Below are 16,163 nucleotides of genomic sequence, written 5' to 3'. Positions count from 1 at the left end.
TTCCTTTGCACCTCTCATGTCAGGGCAGGCTGGTGTTAAGAACCAGGAAAGAGGCAGTGCCTGCATGCCCACGGTGCTGGAGCAGAGGGACTGTGTGGGGGGCAGCACAGGGCAGGAGGCAGCTGCTGCGACGCAGGGATGGGTGGGCCGCAGAGGGGGCACTGTGCTGGGGACTGACACCGCTACCACTCTCGTTCCCAGACCCTTGACATACCTGAAGACTTTTGATGAAGTGCACTGAGCCGAGGTGACAGACTTTATATTTAAAGAATGAAATCTTATATTAAAATGGAATTGAGATTAGCAACGCACAACTGCCCTCTTTCTTCTCTCTGCCCGTCTCTGCCGGTGGATGTCCCAGGCGGCAGTTAGGACAGGACTAGAGGCCGTCGTCCTCGTTCCCTTCCAGCAGCACCGCCGTGCAACAGCCTGGGTGGCGAAAGGAGCTGCACTGGAGAGAGAAATCGGACAATTCTCTGATAAAGAAAACTTTTAAAGAGAAGAAAAAAGAAAATATAATCTATTTAGAATTAATTTATAGCTGTATATACGTTGTACTTTTAAACTATGCAGGGGTTGGATGATTAAATTATTTTGCTTTGCGCCCGGTTTTGTGAACAGAGAAGCAGGAGGTCTCCGCAGGGCGTGTGGCACAAGGCAGCGGTCACCTCACGGTGGTTGTGCTTTGCTTTGCTGTGGATGGCAGCGATCCATGGCTGGGGAGCTCAATGTCTGCCTGCCAGGCTGCCTGAGAAGCATTTCCGAATCCACGGGGGGAAAAAATCAATTGATGAAACCGCCCAGATCTGCAGTTTGGATTTGCAACATTGGCAAGAACAACTGAGTGCTGGAGCCACGTGTTGCCCAGAGAAGGGATCATCCTGGATGCTTTTAGCTCATCACTTCTTGCTTTAGTCATGTGTGTAACTTTTTTTTTTTTTTTTTTTTTTGCAGCGTCCGCTTCAATTTTGCCTCGTAGTCATTGTGCAGCATTCATTCTGTGAGCAGGGCTGTCCGCAAGCTGCATCCCTTTGTTAATTTGCCAGTCCTGCACTTGGGATTCCTCACCCAGCAGCGCTCCGGTTTGTGGTAGGGCCCTGGCCTTAGGGCAGCTTATAGGGAATGGAGCGTTCATTGCTTCTGTTGAAAGAAGCTCTGCAGGGTGAGATCAGCATCTGATGGGCTCCTCAGACCCCACTGCTGGGGAGCCGCGTGCCGGGGCTCACCTGCTCAGCCACGCAGGGCCCGGCTTGGAGCAGCTCCAGGCTGCCATCCCCACCATGCGTGTGCAAGAGGCAAAAGGCAAATGAGCGGAGTTGCATCACTGGGACAAACTGGATCTTTTTTTGGTACCCTGAAGTTAATTTTTGCCTGAAGACATTTCCTTTGAGACCCTCCCTGGGTGCTGGGGGGTTGCTCAGGTGGGGGTGCAGGGTGGCCAGGCTGGGACGGCAGTGAGTGGCAACACGGATTGAGGTCTTCGGCATTAGGCATCCACGTGCTCTGTCTTGGGCCAGTTATTTGTTTTGCAAAGTATCAGCCCTCCTGTTAACTGTAAGCCTTATTATCCCACAGCTACCGCGGTTCAAACTTGATTTTAAGAGATTATTTTTTAATGATATCTCCATCTTCTGAAGGAATTTGGTGGAGTGTGTGACATGGGAATAGCTCTTAGTAGCGGCACAGGGCAGCTGGCAGAAGTCTCTGGGGTGGGGGCTGTAGGCTGTAGAGAGCAATGACATTTGCAAGAGTTGCTGGCCATTTCGCAACACAGCATTCCTTGCCCAGGGCCTGCCCACCTTGTGATTTCTCAAGTAGTTATTCATGGATAATACGAGCCAGAAAGCATAGAGCCTAACGGGTCTCCATGGAAGCTGTATTTCTTGATTTAGAATTAATTATAAAATTGTACATCTATAAATAAACGTTTGTAATGTGAAAGGCTTCAGTTGCGGTGATGTTGTGCAGATCCTGGTGTGAAATGGCAGCAATTTTCTCCCCAGCACTGCATTTCTTAACTGCTCTTTTCCCTGAGTGTGAGGGGACTGCTTTATTCTCCTCCCACCACTACCTTCTACCTCTGCGCTCCTGCAGGAGGAGTGAGAGTTTTTGAGCTCCCAAGGTCTTGGGGAAAGTAAATGTAAGGCCCAGCGCTGCTCCTAAGCCTTGCCCTGGGGCACATGGGAAGAACCATTCAGCAGCGCCCCGGGTCCACCTGGAGGTACAAACTGATGCTATTTAAGATGGGATTATTGCTAATGGCTGCTAATAGATTGCTAGAAGCCAATTTTGTGTAACCAATTAATAATATCCCAATTTGTAGTCTCACTCTGACCTGCTGTAAACCAGAGGTGGCTGCCAGCTGCTGTGCGCCCCCAGTCTGGGCTCCTGCAGAGGATGGGGGCTGCCCTGGTGCACCTGGTCCTACAGCACCTGGGGCAACAGTGATCCAGACAGAGCTCCCTAGGAGTAGGATTTCTTTCATTTCCCTTTATTGGTGAGGGCAACTGGGGCTGCCCATGAGCTCCTTCCCCGCTCAGCGGTTCTTTAGCCCTAAAAATAAATAATCTCAATTACTCTGCCTGCTTCAGATGTCCCTGAAATGACACCCAGAAGCGATGCTGCAGAGGAGAGCCCCAGGTATTGCAGCCCTCTGTGTCCTCAGGGGCACCGAGCAGCCCGCGTCCACGTGGGGAGGCTAAATGAAGGCTTCTGGCACCTTCTGGGAGCTGCCAAAAGCCTCATGCTGCCCCCCAGGGACCTTGATGTGCATCCAGCCCGGGTTCTGTCACAGAAAGGGCAGCCCACTATAAATAGGAGCTGCTCCTGGGACTGGATTTGAGCTGTGTGTCTGGGGCTGCCGCAGGGCATTTGTGGGATGCAGGGATCTGGTGCAGAGGGGTTTCGTTTCACTGTTGTTTGCGGGGTGTTTTTGGAGCTCTCTGCAAAGCCCTCAGTTGCTCTCTGTAATTAGAAAGTGACACCAAGCTGGGGCCGCAGTGGGGCACAGTGGGCAGCGGTCCCCCCGCACGCCTGTAAGGCTTCATGAAGTGTGTATATATAGCTGTGAGACACAATGTGTCTCAGCATTTAAAGCTGCTGGGATGAGGGTATGGTGCTGTCAGCACGCCATCTCTCTCTCAGTGCTGCTCCCTGGGGCAACGTGCCTTTCCTTCCCCGTGCCACCAGCGCCACAAGCTGCCAGCTGTGCAGCTCACCGTGGCTTCACCAAAGCATTGTGATCCAGTTTTCAGGTTTCGTGGCCTGGTGTGACACTAGGACACATACAGGGGTGATTTTTGGCCAGGCCCCAGAACAGAGATGCCCTGTGCATGGACCAAAGAATGATCCAGAACATCAGTGCTGGGGAAATGCCCTGGTCCTCAACAAATTACGAACAGGACACATAAGGAATAGGAAGCACAGCCTGGCTTTCTGCAGGTGAGCTGCTGCCTGGCCAGCCCAGCTCAGCTCTGGCTGCACCAAGGTGCGCATAACGTGGCTCCCGGTGCTCTGGTGGGGGCTGGCTTTGGCAGAAGTAACTTTTCTTGGTGAGTTTTCATCACTCAGTGTTCTGAGGTAAAAAGAAACACACCACAGAAGTCTGAGCCAGAACAAACTTGCGTTCTAATAGAAATAAGTCAGCTGTTTTTTTTTTTATCTCCAGCCTGGTTTTATCCTCCGCACCTCATGCCTGACCCAGCGTGCCTGTCTTAATTACACTTTAGTGAAAGCCTTTTTTCTGAGTTAACTGCTAATTGCAGGCTGCTGTAATTGCACTCATTGGTGTAAATGCAGGCAGGCTCAGGAGCACACGTGGAAGAGGGCACTGCCTGGGTGGGTTGACACACACACTCTGTTTCACCCCTGCACCAGACTTTCCTGCTGCTTGCCAAAGCCCCAGACGCATCCCGGTGGCTGTGGGCAATGGTGCACCTGGGCGGCTCAGGGGCTGAGTCAGCCCTGCCTGAGTCACAGCCCCGTGCCCCACACCGAGGTGTGCTGCAATTCCTGCCACCTCCCATCATCCCGAGGCCCCTCCAGGATGCAAGGCAGCAGGGGGATTTCTGCCCGCAGAGGAGGTGCTTGCATCATCCCTTCCCAAAGCCCAGCGAGGACAGGAACACCGCAGGGTATCACTGAGTCAGGTTTTATTAGAAAAGTAAAAAAATGACACAATTGCATAGGAAGTCTTGCACTTGAACATCAAGTGTATGAGTGTAACTGTAATCAATGAAGCACACGGGCCATATCAGGGAGGGATCCTGCCCTCCATCCCCGTGCCACTCACACACCAGGCTTCTCCCCGTGACAAAGACACACATGATTTCAGACCCCCGCTGCCGCACCAGGACCCACAATGCAGCTGCCAGATGTCAGCAGTGGGGCTTCTTGTGATCCAGGCTCAGCTCAGCCGTCGCTCACTCCCACAACACACACACGCACACCCTCCCCCACAAACCCCATTGATTACAATCATTGTTACAAAAAAAAAAAAAAAAAAAAAAAAAAAAAAAAAATTGATCAGCAGGAGACCGCCTGCCCCCGCAGCAACCCTGCCGCCGAACCCAGGGGCACGGCCACAGCCACCATCCTCCTTGTGGGTCCATAGAGCACGGGGCCATCAGCGGGGCCACGGCAACACCCTGGGCCGCCCCAGCACGGCAGGCACCGAGGGCCGCCTCGCTTTCCAGGCTGGCAGCGCTCTCCCATCAGCACTCCTCGACCAGCAGCTGCTCGGAGCTGTACAGCTTCTTCTTCATCACCGTGAAACCCGTGCTGAGCTTCAGGGACTGGCCGAAGGCTGGGCTGAGGGCGGGTGCCGAGGCGAGGAGCCCCTGGATCTTGGGCCAGAGGCGGGAGTCCAGCCGCAGCACCAGGATGAGCTGGAAGGTCGGCACTACGGCAGGGTCCGCGGCGATGCGCCCCACGTCGTGGCAGGCCTTGCCGTGCTCCACGCAGAGGTCGAGGAGGGCTCCCCGCAGCCCGCACGGCTCGCTGCAGGCCAGGCGCAGCAGCTCGCTCCGCAGCTGGGAGGCGAGCTGGGCCGGCATCAAGAGGCGTGAGCGGCGTCGGGAGCCCAGCGGAGCGCTGCCCAGCGCGGCCTGCACCAGCTCCAGCAGCCGGGCGCTCAGCAGCTCGTCCTCGGGGTCGTGCAGCAGCTCCAGGTCCGGCAGGGAGGTCTGGTCGGGTTCTGCAGGACGAGACGGGACGGGTCAGCGCGGGGGCTCGGGGTGCCGTTCGACTGCCCCGTAACGCCGCACCCACAGCCCTCCGCTCGCCCGACGCCGCCCGGCCCCCCGCAGGCTCACCCTCCCTCCCCTTGCAGCTCTCCGGCCCCCGCTCACCTCCCTCCGAGCCGTAACGCGCACCCTCCAGCTCACCTCCCTCCGAGCCAGAGGCGCTGCCCAACGACTCGCAGTCGGAGCTCTCCAGGCTGCCCCGCTCGCCGCCCGCCAGCCGCTCCCACAACCCAGGCATGGCGCCGACCCCGCGCCCCGCCGCCCTCTCGCTCTGACCGGCCGCACCGCGGCCCGGCCGCTTATATAGAGGCGGCGCGAACCGCCGCGCCCCCTCCTCGCGGCGCCAGCCAATGGCAGCGCGGGGCACGTCCGCGGCGTCTCTCCTGCCCGGTGACAGCGAGCAGGCACGCCCCCTCCTCCCCCTCCGCCGCTCGGCCCCGCTCGGCTCCTCTCGGCTCCGCTCGGGGCTGTGGGGGTGCGCTGCGTAGCGCCCTCCGATCGCGCACGTACGTGCTGGGACGGTGCCACAGCTCGTTCCCAATGGAGCTGCTCTCGACGCGCTTGTACGAGCGGTGCGCAGCTGCGTGGCTCAGAATAGGTGGAGAGCAGAGAGGGGCTGCTGGCTTTGGGTCAGGGCGGGGGGAAATGGCAAACGGGCAGAAATGAAGGTAGAGGATCACGGGGATCGCAGCTTGCTAAGATAAGCTGGGATTCAAACACGGCCATCCAAGGCTTTGCTGAACGTAAACGTGTTTCTCCCCTCGGCATAACGTGCCCCGTGCTTGACCGCAGAGCCCCCACGACAGGTTTCGGACTCAGCGAGGCGCTTCGCTCCGTGCGGCGCGGCCGGGTCTGAGCTGCCAGCAGCACGCGGCAGAGCTGCCGAGGGGCGCGGGGCTGTCCGTGCACGGACTTTCCGGCCGGGCCGCTCTCGGCCGGCTGCGCCCTCGGGGACGCCCCCGCCTCCTTCCCTCCCTCCGAGGATTAGCTCCGCTTGATCACACCGCTTTGCCGCTTTCGAGGGGCCGGGGCCGGGGGAAGGCGCTTCGCAGGGGCTCGCCGAGTGCCTTGGCGCACGTCCGCGGCGCGCAGAAGGGTCACGTCTGTGCCCCGCGCGGGGCTACGTCCCCGGGGGACGCGGCAGCTGCGCCCGACCTCACGCTCGCTCCCCGAAAGCCGTTCGGCCTGCATTATCCCCACGTACGCGGCTCGCACAGCGCGATCCCGCGGGGGGGAGGGGGCCAGAAGGACCGGCGGGCCGCTTGGGGGCGAGGAGATTAAACGCGGCAGCGGGGAGCGCGGCTCGTCCACGCTGCCGTGCCGTCGGGCGAGGCGTGCAGCCCGGGCCGGCCGGGACGCGCACGGTGAGTGCCCGCGCCCCACGGCTGGCGGCCTCGCATCAGTGTTTGGGGTTTGGGCCCAGCGCGTGCCTTGGCTCAGCATCGAGGGCCCGGGGCCGCGCCGGTACATGGCGTTCTGCCGCGAGCACCCACAGGAAAACCAGCGAACAGCCTGAACGGGACTCTTTGTTCAGGCTTTTTTTTTTTTTTTTTTCCCCTCCCCGCCTCAACTTTCGCTCGCAGCTCCGGGGCTCCCTTCCCCCTCCGCTCCCAGCTGCGGCCAAGCCTCAGACTAATTGCGGAGCCGTTTGGCGGTGCTCACGGGGGCTGCCGAGACCCCCCAGCTGTGGGCGTGCAGCTGAAAGTGCGGGCTTTGATCACCCCGAAGTCGCCCCGCAGATGTTCAAAGCAGAAATGGGACACACCGGGCGTTCCCAAACCTGCATTTGGAGCAGAGGGAGAGGGGCTTTGCAGCTAAGCCCTCCAATTCTGCCTTACATAAAGTGTTTACCGAGCGCGAGGAGGGACGGACCGATGTGTTTTTGCATTTGTCATACTGTACACGATGAACTTTTCACTTCCTCCGAATCGCTCTCACACACACGTCTATTTTGGTGCTGTGCACATACAAACACACCATGTACGGCAGGGGGTTGGGGTTGTTCCCTGGGTTTGCTTGTTCCAGCCGCAAGCCCAACAAACACGGAGGACTGGCTGAAAAACAAGGACAGCAGGAGGTTCAGCCCCAAGCGGACACCTAATTGGTGAGACCTGGGCAATGCCGTGCACCTCAGCACCAAAATGCCCCCCTCTGGCACTCGCTGCAAAGCTGCGACCTGTCCTTGTGCCAGCAGGCAGAACCCTGACATCCCCATAGCCGCAGTGGTGGCAAAGTTTCTTTTTGTGCAATAAAAGCAAAAGTTTTTTTTTCTGACCATGCTGACTGCAGCACATAGGGTGGGCGAGAGTCAGGCGGAGCTCACCTTTGGCAGGTAGTGAGGGCAGCAGTATTTTCAGCACCTTTGGCCACGGTGGGTTTATGTGGCTGGGGCAAGCAGCACTCAAGTAAGAGGAGGAAATCTGGTGGTGAGGGCAGGGCCTCTGCTTGCACAGGCATCCCAGGAGCTGGCTCTGCGATGCTCTCCATCACGTCCCGCACTGTGAGAGTTCTCCTACTGTCTGCAATCTCAGCCCCTCTCTCCAGGTAATGAAGAGTTGGCTTCGGTACCAGAACTCATGTGTAAACGGAAACAAATGCAAAACACGACTGCGTACTTTTCCCCTTTGGTTTTGGTTACCACAGATTGCTGGCAAAACTGCTGAAATGTGTACAGATTCAATGGCATCTCGGTTTCAACCCAGATGTGGCTGGACTGAGGCTGCTGAGTTTAAAAATAAAAAAAAAAAAAAAAAACAAGCAAAAGAACAAAAAATGATCTGGTAAGTAAGATAACGAAGATGGAAAAATTAGGCAGCTGGATTATTAGGTTGTACAAATGCCGAAGTACTGAGCCCATCCCCCTGCTGGCGAGCGCAGTGTTAAGGCTCCGATGGAAAATGAACATGTTGAAATGGTTATGCCAGAAAACAGAAACCCAGTTCTCCTTAAGAACAGAGCTGAGGTACAAATGAAAAACAAGATGATTAAAATGCATGGATTTAAACCAGGATTAAAATCTGATTTAAGTCAATTCACTTCTGAGCATAAAGCAAGCGTGCTTTGTTTTCTTTCTCTCAGAGGATATTTTTGATTGTACTTCAGTTTACCATTACAACAGCTGAGGTGCCTCAGAGCTCCATTAAACCTCGTTCCCACCTCAACAGCTGACTGTTCCTTTCATCACACCCCTCCCCCCACCCCCTCCCATACTAAGTGGTGAAAAAAGAAATGGTTTCCAAGACAGAATTATTTTATTATCACAGAACAATTTAACACATAATAGGGAGGAAGAGGGTTTCAGGGTATTCAGGGCACAGCTTCTGCATTAAAGAGCCATGTGCTACCAGCACTGTGCAGACAAAAGAGAAACAGTGCTGGAAAGAAAACAGTTTCAGCAATACAGGAGCACCGCTGACAAAGAGTCACCCTTGCAGCTGACCCAGGACGCATCTCATCCTGTCAATTGTCCAGAAGAAGGGCTGGGACTGCAGAGCCTTTCTGAGAGGGCCTGGAAGTGCTCTGCAGAGGCCTGGCTGGAGTGGCAGAGACGCACGCTTCCCAGGCAGGAGATAACCTGGGCCAGTGCACAGGAGGGAAAGAGCAGACCAACTTACTGGGTTCCTTCCCCTGCCACTCAGCTTTATATCTCCCTTTCTTTCTTTCTTTCTTTCTTTCTTTCAGCCCAATCCTGCTGACGCAGCTGTAAATACCCTGATAGATGGTGGTGTGTTTTGAAGTTGGGCCAGAGAGTGCCTTTCTTCTGCTCTCCGGCAGCAGAGATCCAGACGTGCTCAGCCCGACGACGGAGTGAATCCCAGCAGCTGCTCTATTGGCTTGTACCTCCACTCATCTGCCTCCAGCTCCTCTACCAGACCGGCCAGTTTTTCCATCCGTGCAACTTGTTGATCTGCAAGAAGTTCAAAGGTAACCGTGGTTTGCAACGACACTGCAATTAAACCTTGCAATTAGATGTAAATTCCCAGCTGTCAGTGGGGAACACAGTGCAGAATCGACCCCACCAAAAGCTGATTTGAATGCAAACCCACTGTACATGACAGCGTGTGCAAATGGCGAGAGGACCTCGCCAGATCAAACAAGGAAGCAAAAGGGACAGGCTTTTCTGCTTGGGAAATGCTGAATCTGTCTTCTACCCATCCCTGCCCTGCCACAAATTGTAACAAGGAAATGTGAGAGGACAATGAGTGTAAGGAGGCGCAAACAGCATGGAGTTCTTTTCTTTAGCATAAACATTTATGGTACAAAAGATCAGAGAAGTTTAGAGAAAGCCTGGCCTGCACAGAGCAAGGAACTCCTCCTGCCAATGATGGTCCTTTGAGAAGAACCTGGATGACGCTAGCAGAAATGCGCTGCAATCTGAGTGTGCTAACGACAAAGCCTCAGAGGAGAGGCAGGTTGCCTCCCCGGGGTTCCCTGGGACAACTTGTTCCGCTCAGCTTTATTTAAAACCAGTTGTGCGCTTGGCATGCAGGCTCCATTTTCAATTAAATGAGCTGAAGTGGTACAGAGATGAGAATAGCCCTTCTCTTGGCTGCACTGCAAGTTTCATAGCTTGGCAGCGTCTTGGAAAAAAAAACAGCCTGGCAGGAGCCAACTTGCTAGCAAAAGGCATAGCATAAAATGTGCACAATTTGTGCTGACTGCAGCCGCAGAGGTTGGGCGCTTCTAAAGGCGCCTGTTCTCACTCCACCTCCTGCGACTTGGTATTTTGGGAGCCATCAAACAAACAAACAAAACGATGACCTCGATCTTATTTTAAGCCTTTCCCCTTTCCTTCAGGGAGGCAACCAAGCGCTCCACAAACCAGTTCCAAAAGCTGCTGCTCATTAGGGTGCCAGTCTGCATGGCAGCCGCTGGTAGTTACAGCCACTGGTAGTTACAGGTGCAGGAGAGCTGGGGCTGTGGAAACAATGGCTCCAAAGTTCAGCTTTGCTTTGCAACCGAGAAACATGGGGTCACAGCCTGAGACCTCCTCCTGGCAGCCATCACTGGTGGAGGACAGGAAACCTCTCCGGTCTGAAACAACACATGGAAGTGCCCATTCTAGCTGACGAGAGGTGGAGCCCAGAAAGGATGTGACCCTCAAGAAACGGATGGGCTCTGGTGCTGAGCTCTGCCCAGCGTCCTGAGAATGAAGCCGTGCAGTTAAGCCCATCGTTCAGTTATCATCACCTGGGCCACGGGCACAGATCCCAGGAGGGAAGCAAAAGCTCATGCAAGGCTCTTGGGGAGAGACAGAGCACAGTCAGCCCCACCACCTCACACCACACTCTTGTGCAGAGCAGTGCATCCGCTCCCAAACACCTCTGGAAACCTCGCTTGACCCTGGCAGGGCTGTGAGGCTCAGCAGGGAAACAAAGGCAGCATCAAGTGACTTGCCTGAGGCCAAAGAGGCAGTCAGTAACAGGCCACCATCAGGTCGTGGGCGTTTCCTGCCCCAAGCCTCCTCTCCTGGCCTCACCTCCAGTGAAGGCAGCGCTACACAGGGTGATGGAAAAACAAGCTGCAAGAGGCACGGCCTATTCCCACCCAGGCTGTGTGGGTTCCCTTTGCTTTGCATAGGGCTTGCAAAAAGACTCACTGGTAGCCTGACTTGGCATTAATTCACAAACTTAAAAGGCTATTCTGCTTTTTTGTGGTTGGCACCCTAGAATATGTCAGCCTCTTAGCTGCTTTTGCCCCCATCTTCCCTGATCGGCATACAGCTAAAACATAATGTGCTTACCGTGTTTCACTTGCTTTAATGTAGATGCAACCTGATAGCTGAAGACAGACTCACAAAGAAATCTTTCCGAGCCATCTGTAAATAGAAAAAGGGAGGTGGTTTCATCTGTTCTGAGAGCTCTGTGATGGAGCAGCCCTAACCAAGCACTGTGGCCAATACTGTTATATTTGAGCTGTGGGTTTGCCCATCTGTCTAGTTTCAGTGCTTTCTCTTGCAGTAAGCGCGCAGCGCTTTGGTTTCTAGGCCTTGCAGTCAAATCCTACCAAAGGTTTCAGCTGGGGCTGGAAGGCAGGCAGGTGGCTGTGCTACCTGGGAGCCATCGCTTCTGAGCACGGATCGCTCGCTGGCTGGGAAGCAGCCACTGCTACAGCACTGTCAGCAGGTCTGGTCCACCCAGCCCACGCTTCCTTCCTGGGGAGCTTCCTGGGGTGTGAGGGGCAAGGGAAGGGGGTGGGGGGAGCCGGGGCTGCCCCATTAAGTCTTGTGCAGCCAAGCAGAGAGCAGGAAGCAGCTCTGCTCCCTTGGAACTGCTGCCACAAGGAGCTCCACTCACAGGCATGAGGACGGCATGCAGCTGTGCGAGATACACAAGGGCAGAGGCGGACAGCCCCACAAGGAGCTCGCTACAGCCCAGCTGCTCCCATTCATGTGAAGCAGCACAGGCATGCTGCTCGTGCACCAACTTTGGGAGCCCTGTGGCTTGAGGCCACGACTGCAGCCGATGGGCTCCAGCAGCTGCCGCATGCATGCAGCAATGACACTTGCAGCTAGAGAGGACATGTGAGAGAAAACTCAAAGCTCTCCTTTCGTTTTTATGTTTAACACCAAAAAGCCAGCAACTGAAGCTGTATGTGCCAGCAGCTTAACCACCTAGACATGAAGTGCACTGACACCTTCTTGCTTGAATAAAACCATACTGGGTTTGGAAGAGAAAGGAGAATGGCCAGGAATGGCCATTCAGGATGGATTTCCATCAAGCTGGTGAACCCCCTCTTCTCCAAACAGCTGCTTGGAAGGGACCTGTGTTGGCTCACAGTAAGAGGCTGTGACCCTTCTGCAGGCTGCTGAAACCCAGCACCTGTCCTCATGACCAGCAGCAGACCCGGCAAGCCGCACACACCTGATGGAAACTGCAAAGAGCTGCGTTACTTGAGCCCTCACCTCCCTCAGACATGTGGAGAATCACACTCTGTCATGGCATTTTGGTTCTAAGTCAGTTGAATGAATTCCAGAGCGCTGTCAGATTGACACAGGGGCTTTGCTCTTAGTAAGGCTGCAAATCCACAAATACTGTTACATTCCCTCCATCAAGTAATTTTAGTCTGTTTTTAAATAGAAGCTAAGCTAAGCAGAAGCTAGCAAATATTACGACAGCCTCTGATTCCCTCGGGGCTCAGACACTTGTGTCCTTACAATGCTTTATGATTTCCCGTGGGCATAGGCCATAACCCCGCACAAGGGATTTCAAATAACGTGCATCTTACAAGCTAAATCAGTTAACTGATCATGCAACATCTGAGGAGTAAAGCAGCCTGGTATACAGAGCTAATTGTGTGCCAAGGACTAATGTGGCTTATGCCACTTCCTTTTCCAAAAAGGACTGATTTAGCAACAAGCGAATTAGTTACAGTGCCAATAAAAATCAGTCAGTTAGCAGGGATTTTTGAGAAGGAAACAGGTATGCAGCTACCACACTAGCAATTGCCTGAAAAAGGTATGAATGTTATCACCTGCTATCTCAGAATGAAGAAGCTAAAGTTTCCTGTGACAGGGAGAGTGTACAATTGCTGCTGTCACCCAAAATGGACTGGTCAGCCCAAAATAAAATCAAGTACATGCCGCTCACTGTTAAGATGAGGAAGAGCAGCAGCTCTAAGGCTGAGGGGACAAATGGAGCCCTGGCAACAGGCCTGGACAACTAATCTGAAGTTGAGTCCTGGGTGAGAAGGAAGAATTGAGCTGCACCACAATCGCAATATCCTCTCTTGCAAGCTCTCAAAATTCTGTGTTAATGCTGCGCCATTTTCAAACATAACCAGCGCTGCTCAAACACTCTCATTACCTCTGTGGGAGACAACTGCCTTCCTTCTCCTCGGATTCCCCATTTGCCTCCAGCCCAGCCATTCAGCCTGAGCAGCTCTCAGGAAGAACAGTTGCCTGTCTATTTGCTAACGTGAAGTGCTTCATTATTTTAATTTGTTTTGAGGACTCATTAAGTTCTATGAACAACTCTTTAGTCATAATTACCTCAATAGACTGGCATACGGACTCTAATGTGTAATAAAAACAGCGATTACAACACAGAGCTCAGTTCCCAGCTGTCCTGCGCTGCCATGTCATGTCCATACCTAGGGAAACCCAGGCATGTCTGAGCCACAGGGCCAAGGCCAGCTAATATGGCCCTGTAGAACACCGTGGGGGGATTGTGCTCAGCCTCCAAAAGTCAGGAGAGAGGTCTAGTCCCTATTTGCTGCTGAATTTGTGCCATACAGCAGGAGGCATGCCTCCAGCTAGGTCAAGGGTCCTTATCATCCCTTCGTGCTGCTCACGCAGATCTCTGCAGCAAGGCCTCAGCTCACGTTGAGAGCCAAAACAAGCCTTGCATTTCCTGGCTAGCAGGGACACAGGCTGCCTTCTGTACTAGCCCAGTCCAATCTAACCCCAGAACTTCTTTTGCCAAGAAAAATACTCCTGCCTCAGCTATCTTTACAGTAATTCCTGTCCGACTTCAAAGGATAAGCTAACAATGAGCAATTAATGCTGTCATGTTCCCTTTCAGGTGGATCACTTCCTTGTCTGAAGCACTGTCACGGACTTAAAACTGAGGTGACTGCAAGAAAAGTCACTTCCTCACAAGTGATGGTAGGCAGGGAGCCACCAGGCAGGCCATGGGAAAAGGCACTGCGACAGGGCCCAGCCCTGGAGCTTCCTTCCTCCCCCTGGCTTCTGCCAGCCCAAGTCTGAGCGGGCCCTGGGGTCCCATGCTTGTGGGGAAGGAGGAGGTGCAGAAGTCAGCCTGTGCAATCACCTTCCAGCATCTCCCCGGCTCCCTTGGGGTAGGTGAAGAGGGCCTTTCGGGGCGGTGCCAGGTCCGAGACACTGAAACCGGATCCTGTCACAGAGCTGCCACTGACTCCGCCAGCTGAAGAGGATGAAGAGGAGGCGGCCATTTCACCCCGTCCCAACCTGCAGCCATGGAAGGGAAGCAGAGCACAGTTAGGAAGGGCACCTCAGCGGCAAATTTTCCCACTTCTGGGCCAAGACGTCAGCGCTAACGGGTGCATATAGGACCGGGAGCCTCGTCCCAGACACCCACAGGAGCAGGAAGCCAGCCACAGGGTGCATGCCCCGGCCTGCGCACATCCGCTCTGGCTGCACCGCTGGAGTTCCCCAGCACATTGCAGCGGCGGGGCACGCAGCCAGGCACGCCCGTCACGGCTGACTCCAGAGCCGGCCGCTGAGAACGGCTGCGGCTTCGCACCCTGCTTAGCCGCAGGCAGCTGTCACATCCCACGGCAGCACCCCCGAACGGCGGGCAGCCCTCGGGCCGACCCTCGTAGCGAGGGGCCTGGGAACATCGCAGGATTGCTGCAGCACATAAAAATAACCTGGTGCAGGTCGCCGACCCAGCTCCGCGGGCCGTCAGCTGCTTGGCTCTGCTCCCGCTCCCGAGAGCCATAAAAAGACTTCTTTATTTTGGCCTCATTTCCAGGAGCACAAACACAGAGAAAGCCCCACTCCCTCATATAAGCTGGAAGCTTGCAGGACTGCCAGTTCCCGCGCACATCCTGCGCGAAGCCACACTGCGCCCCGGCTGCAGCAACAGCGCCCTGCCTTGCATCAGCGCCCGCCTCGCGTCAGCTGCCCTCACAGCATGCCCTAGCCTCCTGCAGCGACAAACAACATCTGCCTGTTCAGCACAAGGCTGGCCGCTGCTCGCCTGGCTTCTCCTCAGTCTTTTTAGAGCGACTGTGTGTTGCTGCGTTGGTGGGAATGGGACGTTTAACACTTATCAGGTACCTCCCTCAACGCTGGGCTGAGGGAGCCACTGCTCCCTCAGCCGCTGCTGGGCTGTTCTAAGTGACAGCGCTTGCTGCTCCAGCACAGCGCTTAACACTGCATCCCTCCCCACTTCAGGTGTTTCTGTTCAGCACCTTTTGGCAGGCTCTTTTATGTGTCCTTGAATCATACAGTGCCCTATTACACCAGATATTTGGAAGAAATTCTTTACTGGGAGAGCGGTGAGACGCTGGAGCGCCCAGCCCACCGAGGGGTGAATGACCCCCCCCGGGGCGTTCATCGCCCGCCATTTTGTGTGTGGGACAGGGCTGCCCGCCCGCGCGTGCGCCGCCCCGCCCCGCCCCCTGCCCACACTCCTGCCCCGCATGCAGCGGCTTCCGCGGCGCCAGTGCGCCTGCGCCGCGCACTCCCTGGGCGGCGCCCCCCCAACCGCCGCGCATGCGCCACACGGCGGCCCCTCCCCGGCTTCCGTAGCGAGCCGCTTCCCGGTGAGTGCGGCTCTTGCCGCTGACGCTCCGCTCCCGCCCGGTCGAGCGCCCTCCCTCTCACCGTCCGCCCCCTTTCCGCCTGCCTCTCGCTGCGAGGCTCGACTGCCCGCTCTGGGCCTCACCTGGGCGCCCGCACCGCTTGGCGCAGGCGGCGCGCGTGATCGCGCTCGCGGTGCATGCTGGGCCGGGAGGGCGGGCGGGCGCGCACTGCGCGCGGCCCCAGCCGACTTCCGGTGGGGGAAGAGGGCGGTAACCTTGGCAACGGCGCCGTCGTGGGGCGGGTTCGGGGGTCGGTGGTTCTGCGTGTGTGGAGCGAGGTCTGGGGGAATGGAAGTCATGTGGCGGCGAGCGCCGCGGCTCGGCACGCAGCGTGCACGGGAGCCTCGGGAGCGGGCTCTGTGCCTACCCTGTCAGTGCCGTGGTAGCGCTCCCACAAACGCTCCGACGCAGGGCGGCGTGCTGCCGGAGCTCTTGTTCGCTGGCGGGAATCTGTTCTAAAAGCGCCCGGGCAAGCGGAGTTGTTGCACGTAACCGTTTCGGTGGCGTGTATAGGTTTGAGGTCTGACTGACCGTACTGCTTGCCCTGCTGTTGCACGCCTGCGTGTGTTTTCCACAGCGAAAATCAGCCCGCATCTCTCTGGAGCACGTCCAGGATTGCCTCCGTTTGTC

General features: G+C 55.8%; 2 protein-coding genes across 4 annotated transcripts; both read right to left on the bottom strand.

Moving 5' to 3' along the window:
* Nucleotides 1-4,531: 4,531 nt before the first annotated feature.
* DDIT4 (DNA damage inducible transcript 4) lies at nucleotides 4,532-5,481 on the bottom strand (the record flags this gene model as incomplete). Its single annotated transcript, XM_079536149.1, has 2 exons — nucleotides 4,532-5,194; nucleotides 5,385-5,481. The coding sequence occupies 2 exons, from the start codon at nucleotides 5,479-5,481 to the stop codon at nucleotides 4,713-4,715; spliced, it is 579 nt and encodes a 192-aa protein (XP_079392275.1). The 3' UTR covers nucleotides 4,532-4,712.
* Nucleotides 5,482-9,034: 3,553 nt separating this feature from the next.
* On the bottom strand, nucleotides 9,035-15,672 carry ANAPC16 (anaphase promoting complex subunit 16; the record flags this gene model as incomplete). Of its 3 annotated transcripts, none has more annotated exons than XM_079536050.1 (4): nucleotides 9,035-9,150; nucleotides 10,987-11,061; nucleotides 14,015-14,172; nucleotides 15,617-15,672. In XM_079536050.1, the coding sequence occupies 4 exons, from the start codon at nucleotides 15,670-15,672 to the stop codon at nucleotides 9,035-9,037; spliced, it is 405 nt and encodes a 134-aa protein (XP_079392176.1). The 3 variants fall into 3 exon arrangements, with proteins under 3 accessions (XP_079392176.1, XP_079392175.1, XP_079392177.1); XM_079536049.1 differs by lacking the exon at nucleotides 15,617-15,672 and adding an exon at nucleotides 14,595-14,665; XM_079536051.1 differs by lacking the exons at nucleotides 10,987-11,061; nucleotides 15,617-15,672 and having other exon boundaries at nucleotides 14,015-14,156.
* Nucleotides 15,673-16,163: the final 491 nt, after the last annotated feature.

Source organism: Tetrao urogallus (assembly GCF_951394365.1).
Source record: "Tetrao urogallus genome assembly, chromosome: 5".
Lineage (NCBI taxonomy): Eukaryota > Metazoa > Chordata > Aves > Galliformes > Phasianidae > Tetrao > Tetrao urogallus.
The sequence above is the reverse complement of the archived record's forward strand: the minus strand, read 5'-3'. Positions and strand labels throughout refer to the sequence as shown.